Source organism: Aedes albopictus, chromosome 1, assembly GCF_035046485.1.
Source record: "Aedes albopictus strain Foshan chromosome 1, AalbF5, whole genome shotgun sequence".
NCBI lineage: Eukaryota > Metazoa > Arthropoda > Insecta > Diptera > Culicidae > Aedes > Aedes albopictus.
The window spans coordinates 124176031-124191926 of NC_085136.1; the positions used below are offsets into that span (position 1 = coordinate 124176031).

Below are 15896 nucleotides of genomic sequence, written 5' to 3' on the forward strand. Positions count from 1 at the left end.
AGACTGTGACAGGGACTTTTCTCAACTAAACAACGAACAGAAACGAGTTCACTTTTTTTTTAACCGCATTCATTCATTCATATCGAGGCTTATGTTTTCAAATAATGTTACATAGGTATCTTAACCGTCTAAGTTTGTTTTAAGCGGACGACTCCGCGTTGCATAATCGTCCTAGAGTGTCTGTCTGCTAGAGAATACATGGTAGGTACCTGCTATAAAATTGATTTACTTACGTTCTATTACAAACGACTTTTGCCTTTAAATTAGTAAACTAGAATGCCTAGATTACGGGTAGCCAGGGTTTTAGTTTTCTTTTTTTGGCTACCGTTCTATTCTTTTAAACACAGTCCGCATTGGCTCAATATTGTATTAGTTTAGTTGTATCCTTTACGTGTTTTTTTAGTCTAAGGGTGTTATTAGTATAATCAATAATTTGTTCTATCAGTCGTTTTGCAGCTAACTGCTAATTAATGGTAATATAAATCTCTCTCTCATATTTTGCTTGTTATCTTATGCTGTTAATGACAGTTCAAGGAGGCCGCGTCGGAGTAGTTTTCCCCTCGCGCATAAATATACACATATTTAACATTACTTCCCACTATACCCACCCGGGCTGTCTTCGACAATTATTACGATTCATTCGAAAACCTTTTTTCTACTAGTGTTCTTTAATTTAAACCTTAAACAAAATGTTGGTTGAAAGACAAACACAAATTTGAAAAGTGCCTACTTAGGGTGCGAATTTCATTTGCTGCTGTGCAGACTTGTTGAGACTGCGCTGTTCTCTGGTGTATGCGTTGCGTACACTAAAAATGTGACTATAGAACTTATTGATTTAAGGTTTTTATTATTACTAGATACAATACGTGACGGTGACGTGATTCCTACCCGTTGAAAACATAGTGCGGTGACCAGCGGAACTGCAAACTATGTCACATTGCGTAGTGGATAATGACAGATTTGAAGTGATCCAACTGTTCAGAAATTTGAGTTATGTAAGGGACGCCAGTATATTGTATCACTGAGATAACATTTTCGAAATATTCAGTAATTCAACAACAATTTTTGTAGATCATGAGTAGAACTCAGAGTAGATTTTCTGTGTGATGGCGGAGTTTTGAAATCATTCTCAACAAAACTATCATAAAAAGTGTGTCTACGAAAAAATGGGACACTTTGATTAGCTTGTAGCTTTGCATAATTACTGTAAGGTACATCGGGGCAAGTTGAAACGGGTGGGGCAAAATGAAACGCGAAATTTTGAAATAGAATTCAATACAATTTGAAAATTTATCCTTCGCTAAAAGATTGTTTGAATCAAAAACTATGTGTTACGCCAATAAGATTGTTTATCATCGTTAGAAAACGTCATACTAACCCGCTGTTTCATCTTGCCCCACCCGTTTCAACTTGTCATTCAAGAAAACCTATACGACCCAGCGACAGTCGGACAGCAGCCGAAAACCAGCGACAACTGATCCGTCGAAGGCAAGGAAGGTGTTTTTGTTTTTTAGAATGAGGAAATCTGGATTTCTTCTGGGTTACTCTCAGGATTTCAGCAAGAGTTCCCCCGTGAATTTCTCCAAAGGTTTTCCCAAGATTCAACGCACATTACCTCCCGGAATTGCTACCAGAGTTTCTCCTGGGGTTTCTTTAATTGTTTCTCCTGAGATTCTTTCCGAATATTACCCCAGGAAGTATCCAGAAAGAAGCTCTAGGAATGATTCCGTGAAGAACATCAGACGTTATTTTGGAAAACTCCAGAAAAAAGCTCCGTATAAGATCTTGGAAGTAACTCCGCTCAAGGTCTGACGAGGAACTTTAGGAGAAATTTTAGAGGGAACTATTCTGTTATTCTGTTATCTCAACGCATCCTTTGGCCCGTTACCCCATCTGACGGTACTCTCAGGATTTCAGCAAGAATTCCCCCGTGGATTTCTCCAGAGGTTTTCTCAAGATTCAAAGCACATTTCCTCCCGGAATTGCTACCAGAGTTTCTCCTAAGGTTTATTTAATTGTTTCTCCCGGGGATACCTTCCGAGATTTCTCTTGGAAGTTCTTATAAGGCTTTCCGAAGATTACCCCAGGAAGTATCCATAGAGAAACTCTAGGGATGATTCCGTGAAGAACTTCAGACGTTATTTTGGAAAAACTCGCAGTAGGAGCTCCGTAGGAAGTAGGAAACCGTTGGGATAATTCCAAGGAGGAACTCCTGCAAAAAATCTGTGATGAACACCGGAAACAATTCCAGTGTATTTTAAGGATAAATTCCGGAAGAAACTCCGAGAAGATTTCCGTAGGAGCTTTTGCATAAATCTCGGGAGGAACAGCGAAAATAATTCCCTTAAAACTTCTGGGAAATACCTCGGATGAAACTCTCAAAAAACCCCACAAAGTTATTAAAGAAATGTTTCTATAACAAATTTTTAATGAAAGTATTCTTCTAATTTGCGTAACGTTCCAACTGGGACAAAGCTCACTTCTCAGCTTGTTAGTGTTCTATGAGAACTTCCACAGTTATTAACTGAGAGCTTTCCTCTGCCAATGTGTATATCTTGTGGCAGGCACTAAGATCTCTTTGCTCAAGAAAGTCAAGGAAATTTCATTCGCGAAAAGTTCCTGGACCGATCGGGAATCGAATTCGTTACCTTATAGGGGACTTGCAACGTCGATTGAACGTCTTCAATTCATAAATGATTTCCTTATACTTTTATCAGATGCCAATGGCAAACCAACTTAATCATGTCTGTTGTAGAATCACTTGTCCATCTTCATCATCACTGAAAGGCATTTCCAACTAAGAGTGTCACTAAATAGGGATCTCACCCTATCCAAGTACATTCACACCGCTGAGAATGGTTCATTTCGAAATAAGAAAAGAATAAATAACCTTACCTTGCCAGAATACGATCAAACCATATCAACCACAAAGATGTTGCATGGCTTTATTTCAAAGACGGTGAGACGTGGGCTGTGCACAAACAAATAGAGCTACTCTCTGATGACGCTGGATGCTTCTTGAAGATAGACGATTCTCAAAAGCGTCCACCACTTGACTCGATTCCTGTGGAAGGCCAAGCCTTCCACAGGCTACAGGGGATGATGGCTTTACATGGTCAGATTGTAACGCAACTGTCACTGTTTGTTGTTCTTGGAGAAGTTGTGCGAGGCCCAGTTGAGGGACGTTTTCCACGAGTTGGCCAGGGCTTCGCTGAATTTGGACTTGAAGTGCGTTCGGGCGTCCTCCTCCGGTAGGTCCAGTACCTGTGTGGTAATGGAATAAGAAAATTTGTGAGATGTCGTTCCTTTTACCTTTTTTTTCTTTTTCTACGGGAATACTTACCAAGGTTTCGCGCAGATAGTTGAGATCCTTCTCCGAGGACAGCTCGGGCAGACCAGTCGAGATCATCATGGCAAACAGTGATAGGATTAGACATCCGTGCTTTCGTAGGATTAAAAATGCCTGCGGGAGGAATGGTTCAGTTAGTTCAGTTGTTGCGATTTCCACTGATGCGAAATTCTATTCAGATCATTCTAATCCAGAAACATTTAGGTTAGGAGCATCTGCACCAGTGACGATTCCCTAACCTCAAATCTACCTGTTCAACGAATATAAATTCCTGAATTTTCTTAACAAATTGGCTTGTTATTTGTAAAATAAGACGAGAATAGTCATCTCCGTCCATTTTCAAGTTGATCCTGATCATGTACTCTCCGAAAATTCAAGTTTTAGGGTCGTTGAACAGATAAAAAGTGTTGTTTACGATTCGGACATAGAGAAATTTCGTTGGCTTACTAAAGTAGCAGAATCGACATTGAAATAGGCGGCTTGCGCGCTTTGAGGAGTGTGTCATAGCTGATGAGACTTTTCCAGGGGAATCTTTTGTGGACCTTCCAATATTCCCCTGGGATTCTTCCAGGAGTTGACTGAGATGCCTCAGAGATCTTCTTCAGACGTTCTTGCAGAAGTTTATTCAAGATTACTTCAGATGTTCTCCCTGGGATTCTTTAAGGAGTTTCTACTAACATCTAAAGAACTAACTGGAATTCCTCCAAGACTGTTTTTGAAATCTCTTCTGGAAATCCTCTGTAGGAGTTCCAGGATTACTCCCAAAGTTCCTTCCAAGATTCCTCTCTAGGAATTCGTTTGAAGATCTGGATATCTTCTGAGATTGACCGGGAAGTCTTTCTGGGATAGCTAGAAAGAATTTCTTCTTTTGAGATAAACTAACCCAAGGCTGAAATCTCGTTAATAAAGATAAAAAAGGAATTCCTTTCGTGTTTTTTCTAGAATAGTATTCAAGGATTCCTCCAGGAGTTTATGCTGGTATTCCTCCGGGAGCTCCTTCAGAATTTTTTAGGGGTTTATTCAAGATTCCTTTACAAGGTACCTCAGAAATTTCTTATGAGAATACCAAAGAAGTTCTATCTAGGATCCATCCAGTGGTTCTTTACGAGGTTCCTCCAGGAACTTCATCCGAGATGGCTTTCGGGAAGCTCTTCCCGGAATATTTATCCCCGAAATTCTTTCTAAGACTTATCCAGGTAATCCTTCTGGTGTTCCTTTGGTAGTTCTTTTAGTTCCTTTAGGAGTTCTATTTGGAATGCTTTCAGGAGTTCCATCTCTAGATTCTTTATGTGTTCCTTTCCGCATAAACGATAATCGTAAGACGTGCTTAACCACCCATTCGGGATACAATTCGAACAGTATGCGACATCGCATTACGATCCGTGTAGAGTAATGCGGGGCAAAAGTTCGCACCTAACAGACTTCACAAAATAACTAATAAACGAAAAGAAAATAATATAATTTTTCTTCGTTAAAGGGGTCCCTATCATGTTGCCTTCAAAACGTAGTACTAGATTTTTTCGCGTTACTTTTGTAGTTTTAGTAATACAATTTTTAATACAAGTACTCCAATGCGAACTTTTGCCCCATAGTGGGGGCAAAAGTTCGCATTATGCGGGGCAAAAGTTCGCACCTTGTACAGGGTAGTTTATTGGTGTGATGTTTATTTATTTCATGTTAATTCTTGTTCGTCTTTTCATTCTAGCAATGAAATCTGTTTCCTTCTGTTCTTAGCAATACGGCCCAACTGGAATACGACCTGGTGTTCAGCTTTTGTATAGAATGTGTTTTATTAAGACTTCCACAGCTATAAACTAAGAGCTATCCTTTCCAGCGTTACTGAAAGTTGTCAAAATACATTGTGGGGTAATCATAGAGATACATGTTGCACAAAATACATGAAAAAAAAACAAATATGCAGCAAAACTGTTGAACAAGACCGTAATCGAATCTTATCCCCGTCAGTATGGTGATGAGTTCTAGCTGTCAATTTACAAACTAAACTATGAAAGACCCCGGTAGAGTAGATGAACATAAGAACTTCAGAAACATACGAAAAGGCACGACGAGGATGACGAAGAAAATGTTTGAAAATGTTTTTAGCCATTTTTCATTTCTTGATTTAAATGGGTTACATAATGTTTGCCTTACAATGGAACTTCGCACAAAACTAAGTTCAAACCCTCTGCCGGAACGATTTCGAGGTGCATACTACACATATTATACATAAATAGTAGTTTCTATACGAAATCTTCATTGCTTCAAAGATTCTGTAATTATATTGATGTACTAGATTCAGAAATCTAGTGCGAACTTTTGCCCCACAGCTACTGCGAACTTTTGCCCCATTGTCGAGGTTTTAACAATGTCCCTTTCTGTAAGAAGCACTAGTAGTTTATTGTTTATTCGAGTGCACCTCTCGAACTACTATGGAATAATGATTCTCAGACGTCAAGAGGTTATGAGATTTTCCTTCTTCTTCTTACTACAAATTCTTATTCCAAAAGGTCCAAAATTCTATCAAAACACCTCGAAACACATTTTTTTGCATAACTCTGCCAAACCATAACGAAATCAATCCAATTTTTATTGATAAGTAACTGACCTGATTATGTGTCAAACCCATACAGATTTGCTTGGATTCTTAACTTGTGCTCAGAAAAAGACCCACTGCGAACTTTTGCCCCGTGCGAACTTTTGCCCCGCATTACTCTATGGTGTTGGTTTATTAGGGTTCTAGGACTCCTCAAGGAGTTCCTTCTGGGATTCCTGAAGTTGCTTCCTCTGGGATTTCTCCAAGAATTGTTTCTGCACACAGGATATCCCGTATTCAGGATTTTTATGCAGGATTACTGCAATAACTTCTTCCGGAATTCCTCCAATAACTTCTTCCGGGATACTTCCAGGAACCCATTCACGGGTACATCCCATAGAATTAAGCAGATATTTCTTCTTGAAACCCTACAGGAATTTTACTCGGGATTTCTTGTCTTGTCCGTGTGGGAATAGCAAAAAAAAACACTACTGACGACATTCCAAAAAGGAACTGGAAGAATCTTAGAAAATACTCCAGTAGACATCTTCGAAGTAACTTCTAGTTGAAGGAACTCCTGGAAGTACATCGGAATGAATCCCGGCAAAGCATAGGAAAAAATACCTGGAGGAATCTGGGAACTCTTGGAGGAATCCCAAAAGAAATCTCTGTAGAAATTCCGAGAGTTCCTGGAGGACTCCTTGAATCCTAAATGGAGTTCCTGGATGACTCCTTGAAAGATCTCTTGGGAGAATCTCAGTTGAAACCGCTTCGAGGATCTCAGAAGGAATTCCTGGAAGAATCTCGGGAGAACTTCTGGAAGCAGTAACTTCTAGTCTAGTTGAAGGAAATCCTGGAAGAATATCGGATCGAATTCCAGGAGAGTATAGGAAAAAAAAATCCTGGAGGAAACTAGGAACTCCGGGAGGAATCCCAAAAGGAATATCTGTAGGAATTCCAAGAGTTCCTGGAGGATTCCTTGAATCCTAAATGGAGTTCTTGGATGACTCCTTGAAAAATCTCTTGGAAGAATCTCAGTTGAAACCGCTTCGATGATCTTAGAAAGAACTCCTGGAAGAATCTCGGGAGAACTTCTGGAAGCAGTAACTTCTAGTCTAGTTGAAGGAAATCCTGGAAGAATATCGGAACGAATTCCAGGAGAGTATAGGAAAAAATACCTGAAGGAATCTGCGAACTCCTGGAGGAATCCCAAAAGGAATCTCTGTGGAAATTCCGAGAGTTCCTGGAGGATTCCTTGAATCCTAGATGAAGTTCCTGGAGGACTGCTTGCAAGAACTCTTGGAGGAATCTTAGTTGGAACCGCTTCGGGGATCTCAGAAGGAACTCCTGGAAAAATCTCAAGAGAACTTCTGGAAGCAGTAACTTCTAGTTGAAGGAAATCGTGGAAGAATATCGGAACGAATATCAGGAAAGTATAGGATTAAATACATGGAGGAATCTGGGAACTGCTGGAGGAATCTCACAAAGAACCTCTGTAGGAATTCCGAGAGTTCCTGGAGGACTTCTTGAATCCTAGATGAAGTTCCTGGATGATTCCTTGAAAGATCTCTTGGAAGAATCTCAGTTGGAACCGCTTTGAGGATCTCAGAAGGAACTTCTGGAAGAATCTCGAGAAAACTTCTGAAAGCATCCTAACCAGGAAATCGGGAATGTAAATCCTGAAGGAATCCCAAAAGGAGTTTCTGGATAAATCACACCAGTAGGTTTTTAATTAGCACACTTCTCAGCGCGCAAGAGCTCACAATTGAAATTCAATCACACAGTATACCTATGGATTACCAAATCGTAAACAACAAGGCCATAAACCTTAGCAAACTTTTCCTTAGCACCGCGGCGTGCAATGCCCTATCATGATTAAAAGATGTATTAACTTTTACTAGTAGATCTAAAAATTGTTACAATAGGGAAAAACATAGAAATTGATTAAATATTGCAGAAAATCAATCTTTCTTAAAAAAAATCAGTTCTCATATTACTATTTTGGACAGGAAGCTCTTCTTTTCCCTTAATTTGGCTAAATAACACTCATTCAAAAGAATAAGTAAAAATTAAATATTCAGAACACCTCTACAGTAACAAATGATCTGAAATATTTGAAGCTTCTCTCCAATCACCACACTTACCTCTTCGCAAAGATGCTGGAACTGGCGGAACTCTTTCGCTTCCCGATCGGTCCGCCCGTTGTTGATCACATACACAAAGTCGTGCGTCAGCACGAACGGCACCCGCTCCCGCCGGAAGCCGAACTTCTCCTTAAAATGCCCCAGTATGTGACCGAAATCGATGTGGAACAGCTGACCAGTCTTTTTCACCATGATATTGTCCGAGTGCCGATCGGCCACCCCCAGCACGTACGTCGCCACACAGTACCCGGCGCAGCTGAGCGTAAATTCCTGTATTGCTTTGGCGAGCATCTCCTCCGTCGTGTTGTGCTCCTTGAGCCACGTCAGCAGCGAACCCTTCTTGAACGGGGACGTGGCCGAGAACATTCCCCGCTCCTTCTGGATGTTGGCAATGGTTTCCGCGTTGAGCACCACCTCGATGATTCCTAACCGCCGGTCGGTACTGATACAACTGTACGGGTTCATCCGGAAGTCATATCCATGACTCTTCCATATTCGATCCATGATTCGTAGCATCTGCAACGTCAGCATGTCCTGCCGGAGATCGTCGCCATTCTTGAAAATCATATTAATATCGTCGCCATTCATGTCGGAATTCTGGTACACAATCCACAGCGGACGCATCTTCGAATCCATCACTTTGCACTTCTCTTTCCGGACGGCCTTACACCGAAAGCTGGGATTCAACGGACTAATCACGTCGGACAACGCATCCCCAACGGGTTTGTCCTGCAGATAGTCCATCAACAGCGACTTCCCCTTTTCCTTGTTTCCCTTTTTGACCAGTTCCGATCCTTGCTGCAACTTCCGCAAACACTGCATCTGCTTCAACAGGATCGATATATGCTCCTGGCTGCCCTTCAAGTACGCCTCCAGAATAAGACTGAACCGCACCTGCACCGAGGGAACCAGAATTTCCGACCGCAAGTGCCAGAAGAAAAAGTGCCCGATGTGCTGGTTGTTGAGCGACCGCTGCAGCAGGAAATCCACCAGATCGCTGTAGAGATAGGATTCGTGTTTCATGGCTTGGACCAGCTGCAGCAGGTAGAGCAGTAGCTCGTCGTCCTGGATGGTGCGCAGGCAGTTGACGGCATACCGTCGTACGTACTGGTCGGCGTAGGCGTAGTCGAGCAGTTCGAGGGCACGCTCCACCGGCAGGATGGGCCACTCCTGCAGCAGGGATACGATTTCCGCCACCTGGAATGAGGAGAGTGGGAGAACGGTTGGTTAGTTTGAATAGCGTAATTTTTTTCTACTTAATCATTCATTTGAGGCTCATGCGCCAGCAGGCATAACGGAGCCGAATTCAGTTATTTTTTTTAACAATTTTATGTTTTTGACTTATAAACTATGTTAGTTTTGGGGAACCATAAAACTCGCGGTTTGATCAAGGTTAGGGGTAACAATAATATTTGAGGAAAGGATAGGGTGATGAGGGCTTTTCGTTGACACATGACAGCATGATGTGGCTTATTGCTGCTGGTCAAACGTAGAGTGAACAAACAACCTGTAACGATACAAACAGACGATTTTCGAAGGGGCACGAGGTGGACAAGCGGAACAACAAGACTGGGGTATCAGGGCAGGAGGTGGATAAGTGGAAAAACAAGCCGGGGATGTCAAACGAAGACTTCGGCTTGTTTCAAGAAGTCGTACACAAGCTTCATGTACACAAGAATTGCGTAGTTTGGGTGCTTCTGGGAATTCAGTTAACAATATATGCTTAAATTATACATTAAGAATTACGTACCTAGTTGATGGGCTTGCCGTTCTAGTGGCTACCATTTCAGATTTGTATGACAAAGGTTTTGGGGTCAATCCCTGGCTAGTCCCCTTTCCTCCTACTAAGTATTTTTCTATCTGCTTTCTAGCTTTTCTCTATGGCGTCAAGCCGTCAGTCTATTTTTCCTTCTCGCAATTTATACAGTTATAATAATTATTCCTGCCCTTGTGTAATCCTCACAGGAATTCCTTGAGTATAATCAGGAGGAACCCAATATCATGAAAACCCCCGAGAGAAATCCTAGAAGAGTTTCGGAAGAAATCCCTGGAGGAATTCCAGAAGGAATGCTGGAAAGAATACCAGTAAGATTTACGAAATTCTACTGAAACAATCTAGCAGAAATCCTGGGAAGGAATCCAGGGAGCAATCTACGAAAGAATCCTGAAATAATCACTGAAAGAATTTCAATCGGAATCTGAGAGCACCTTGGAGAAATCCCGGGAAAAATCCTAGAAGAAACCTGGAAAGGAATATCAGGAACGCTCCATGAAGGAATCCGAAAACGATTCCTGAAGAAAGTATTAAGTGAATCATAGGAATCTCTGAAACAATCTCAGGAGAAATCCTTAAAAGTATCCTGAGCGAAATCCGTGAATAATCAGTAAAGATCTCAAGGGAGAAATCTTTGAAGGAATTCCTAAATGAATATACCAGAAGGAATCTCGGTAGGAATGCCGTAAGAAGTCTTTGAAGAAGTCCAAGGAGGAATCCCAGATGAAATCAATGGAGGAATGTCAGATGAAATTTTTGACTCAGGAGAAATTTCTTAAGAAATCCCGGGAGAAATCTGTAAAGGAATCATATGAGAAATCAATAAAGGAACCTCGGGAGAAATATTCCCGAAAATATCCAGAAATCTCTAAAGGAAAGAATCCTCAAATGAATCCTTGGAGGAATCCCTATGAGAAACCAAGTAAAAATAAATTACGAAATTCAGGGAGATATCAATGGAGAAATTCTGGAAGAAAATCCCTGGAGGAATCAATGAAGGAACCCCAGTAGTATTCCAGAAAGGAATCCCAAAAGAAATCTGTAAAGGAATTCCGGGTGGAATCCCTAAAAGGTTCCCTGATGGAATAATTAAAAGAATCTGAGGAGGAATCCCCCAAGAGGAATACTGGGATGAATTCATAAAGAAAACCGGGAAGAATCAGTAAAGGAATCACAAAAGGAATTTCTGAAAGAATCGAGATTAATTTTGGGAATGACATCTGAAAGAATGCCGAAAAAATTCAGGGAGAAATCAATGGTGGAATCTCAGAACAAATTCCGGAACAACTCCCTAAAGGATTCCCGGGAGCAAATCCTTCAAACAATGCCTGGAAAAATGATTAAGAAATTCCGGGAGAAATCAATGAAGGAAACCCGTGAGAAATACCTAAGGGAAATCCCCGGAGAAACCCCAAGAAGAATCCTGGAGGAATCCCTGATGCAGTTTCGGGAATAATCCGGATAAGAATATCGCCAAGAATTTCGGAAGAAATTCCTAAGGAAATCCTTGAAGGATTCAATGAAGGAATCTCGAAGAATTCCTAGAAGGAATCCTGGGAGAAGTCCCTAAAGAAAACCTAGGAAGGATAAATAAATGACCCCCAGGTGATATCGATGGAGAAAGAAATTTAGGTAGGAATCCCGGTATCCCCTTAATGAATCTTTGAAAGAAACTTAGGCAAAGTTTCTAAAGAATTTCCGGGAGAAATCCCCCAAAAGAGCATATGAAAAAAAAACAAAAAGGAACACCGGAATAAAATCTCTGAGGAAACCCTGAAAAAATCCATAAGGAATACCTAAATGAATCTCAGCAGGAATTCCTGAAAAACGCCAGAAGGAGTCCCGGGAAAAATCCTAGAAGGAATTTCTGAAAGATGCCCGGGCGAAACACCTAAAACAAAATCCGGGAAAAAACCCAGGAAGAATCCTAGAGGAATCCCTGATGCATAAATGAATTCCAGGAGGAATCAATGCAGGAATTCCGGGAGATAACCCAGGGAGAATCCTGAACAAATCTCTGATGCAGTTTCGGAAGTAATCTGTGAATGAATACCGGAATAAATTCGGAAGGAAATCCCTGGAGGAATCAATGAGGAAATCCCAAGAGTAATTTTAGAAGGAATTCCACGACATATCCATGAAGGAATCTCGGAAGGAATCCCTTGGAGGATCTTGGAAAAATACCAGCCGGAATGGCTTGAGGCATCCCTGAATGAATTCTGGAGGAACCGCTGAAAAAAAAATTGGAAGATTAAGGGAGGAATCTTTAGTAGAATACATGATGAGATCTCTTTAGCAATCCTGAGGGGAATATCAGGAGGCATTTTCAAGAAAACCTGGTAGAAAACCTAGGAGAAATTCATGGAAAATCATCGGAAGGAATTGCTGAATATGTTCATAGAAAAATCCCGGTTTGAGGCTTTTGTATCCATCAAATGAAAAATAATAAAGATGTTAACAAGTCCAAGGCTTGTGCAGTCTGTTCCATATGGTTCAATGACCACCAGTATTTGTACCAGCGAAAGACTATTAGGCAGACGTTAGGTACTTAGCCAAGTACCTAGCCAAGATGCCAAGAAGATTCAGATTCGCATAAACAACTCCTCCGGTTATATGTATGTTGTTCAGCAACGTAATGCGGCACCTAATGAGCCAGTTCTAAAATAAATTGTTAACTGTGTATAAGATATGGAGTTGAACCAATGGAAACCGTTTGCCACACAACCATTTCCAAGAAACACTCCGATATCCCAGCAAGACCTGCCTTTTTTGTAGCAAGCATCATTCTCGCCTAAAAATAAACCAACACCAACACTCAAACTGTGAAGTCTCATGTATTCCACCATACTCTTGGAATCTCTTGGAACGTCGAAGCACAATATGGACCCGAGTAGAGGAAAATATCAAAATAATAACAACGGAATCACAAAACCTGTTTTTATATCTCGGTTTGTTATTATTAACTTATTAAGTCATCACCGTTCCATAACATGTTCTGTTGGGCAATCTTATTTTGTTATGATCGTGCTCTTGGTATATTTTCTTTAAATTACATTTCAATAACATGTTTTGCTGTAGCACAAGTTCAGTTATTATTGTGTCATTGAGACTGTACAAACATTTGATCATTAATATTACAACATAACTAGCTTTGCAATCAAAACTACACCATTCGAGATTTTCGTTGTTCACATCATTCCGTGAGGAACTGTAAAAGAAAATATTATTTTGTCATCAGTTCCTCTTCTTTCTGACATTACGTTTTAACTGTCACAGAGCCAACTTATCAGCCTTTTGTTTTATAAGCACTTTGAAAATTACACGTGTTTTTTGTCCCAATTTCAGTTAAGTATGAATATGAATATAGAGAGTGCAATAGAGTGTTAGCCATTTTATGAAACATTTTGGATCAACTGGTGGAATTCAAGGACGAACAACACTTTGTCGACAAAAATGTAAAAAAATAAGTCATCAAGAAGAATAACTCTATTGATTATTATTTTTAGACATTTTATTTTTATTGATTTCACTGCATCGATCCCACTTAGATTCACTTGGATAAATGTGTCAATCAATGAGGTAATAATGTAAATTAATCTTATAAACAATGAACCACCTATCAAAGGGCTTCTAAACATCGGTAGTTTTTCATCTTAAGTTGTTTGGAAAATAAACGAAAACTATTGTTTCTCTCTGTTTTCGATAATAAATCGTTTGCGACAACAATAGCATCCCAATTATGAATGAAACATTTAATAATAGATGCTATTGTTGCGTATCCCATTGAATTCATATGGGACTTTGGAGGAGTTCCTATCCGCAACAGAAAAAAAACAAATTTTGTTTTCAGATTGTTGTCAATAACTTATTCATATCAAAATTTGTTATTGAAATATTTTAAAGAATCGCTGTTATTAAGTTGTTATTGAAACTAACAAAACATGTTATTAAACAGGTCTTCCACGAACATTTTTTTGTTATAATTTTTGTTATTTTGCCGCTTATGACAGACAAGTTTAGAACAGGATATGTTATGTAAATAACATGAAAATAACTCTTTCCGTTACTCAGTTATTTTTGCAAAATAACACATTATATTATGCTGTTGTTATTCCCTTCTGCTCGGGGAAGAATGAGATATGATCTAGATCATTGAAAGTATGCTACACATTATGGATCTTAACTAGTTAGATGACGCTTATCTATATTGCGAAATCAACTACTGGTACGACAGTTGATTTTAATCATTATGTTCCAAAACTGTTTGGATAACACAAATACTCCAAAAGTACATAACAGTGCCTAATGATCTTGAAATGTTTTATTTAGCAGTGACTGATTTTCCCGTAATTTATCCAGGATACTTTCTTAAATTTCTGACGGAATTTCTCCTTGGACTTCTACCGCACTTCCTGCTTCATATTCTTACGCAGCTTCACTGAATTCCTCCCGCGATTTCTCTCGAAGGTTTGTCGGAGTTTCTATATCTATTTCTCCAGGAATTTTTCCCAAGACCCCATCGAGGGAGTATCCGGGTTTTGCCCCAGAGCTTCTTTCAAAATTTTCCGGTGTTCCTTCCGGGACTTCTTAGAGTGGTTTCTGAGATTTCTACCGGAGTTCTTCTTAGGAATTCTGCGGATGTTTTTCACGGAGTTTCTGCAGCAGTACTTCACGAGGTTTCGTCCAGAGGTTTGCGGGGTGTTCCTTCCGGAGACCCTAACAAAATTCTCCAAAAGTTTCTTAAGGGATTTGTCTATGTGGCTCTTAAAAAAAAAACGCTTTCCAACAGTTTCTCCCAAATTTATTGCAAGACTTCTGTAGAAGTTCGTCGAGCGATTTCTTCCAAAGAATTTACAGGTTTATCTTGAAGTTACTCGCTGGATTTATTCTTTAGTTCCTCCGGAAATATCTTTCAAAGATTTTCAGAATTCCGCCCGGAATTCTCCTTATATTCCCACCCAAGATTATTTCCAAGATATCCCAGTTTTTCTCTAAATTTCGTCCGAAGATCCTCTCGATCTTTCTCCCAGAGTTCCTCGCGAGATTTCACCAGGATTTCTTTCGAAATTTCGTAGCCTATTTAAGGACTCCCAGAAGGTATTGCAAGAAAAGCTCCAGGAAAATCCGGGCAAAACCTCCCGGAGTATCTATTAGAGAAATCCCAAAAGGAACTCATAGAAATTCCGGGACAATCTTCGGTAGAAATTCTGGAAAGACCACTGCGAGCAAACTTGGGAAAATCTCTCAGTGAAATATCCGGATAAACAAAGCAAGGAATCTAGAAAAAAAAAATACATGAAAAATTATTCCTCAAGAAATTTCAAAAGGAACTCGGAATGAACCCCGCAGGACATCTTGGAAAAAAGTTCAGGAGTGGTCCTAGAATACCTGAGATACATCCCGGGAGCAAAACCAGAAGAAATCTTCTTAAAAATAACTTCCGGGAGAACTCCGAAAGATATCTCAAGCGGAAATTCAAGAGAAATCCTGTGAGAAATATCCATGGAGAAACTCTAGTCAAAAGCTACGCTTATTTCTGGGAAATTACATGAGAAACTGCGAAACAAATCCCGTGAGGAATTTTGAGAGCATAAAACCCAAAATAAAACCTCTAGGAGAAATTCCAGGTTGAAATCCTGCACAAAACTCATGAAAAACTCCTGAAAAAGTCATGAGAGGAACTTGAGTAGAAATCCCAGGTATAACCCTTTAGAGCGATTCCAAGCAACAGCATCAAAATTAAGGAAATTTTTTAATTCATGATTTTCTATTGAACTGAAACTTTGCACAGTTTTTCAGTTCCATCTAAATCGCCATTTTTCGATACCAAATTTTTATTTTGAATCACGACTAACTTTTCGAAAGAGTGTATGTGAAAATGGTTCAATAATATTCAAAAATCTGTACAGCCAAAATGGTTCGTTCGATTGCTATGAATTTTTCAGCAAAGTTAAATAACTAAATGGTGATTCCTATGAAAATATACACTGTGAAAAAAACATCTTTTTTAACATTAAAAATATCATTTTTGTCACAAAAACTCAAATATCTCAAAACCCTATCTTTTTACCAACGCAATTTTTTTAGGGAAGACGG

The 15896-nt window shown here is 39.7% G+C and overlaps 1 protein-coding gene across 1 annotated transcript in view; it reads right to left on the bottom strand.

The window, feature by feature from the left end:
• Window positions 1-566: 566 nt before the first annotated feature.
• Window positions 567-15896, bottom strand: part of LOC109397596 (phosphatidylinositol 4,5-bisphosphate 3-kinase catalytic subunit beta isoform) — a gene marked incomplete in the record, with an annotated part of 92738 nt that continues 77408 nt past the window's right edge. Inside the window, 3 exon segments of the mRNA XM_062845315.1 lie at window positions 567-3264; window positions 3344-3463; window positions 8027-9223. Coding sequence (XP_062701299.1) covers window positions 3136-3264; window positions 3344-3463; window positions 8027-9223 — 1446 coding nt within the window.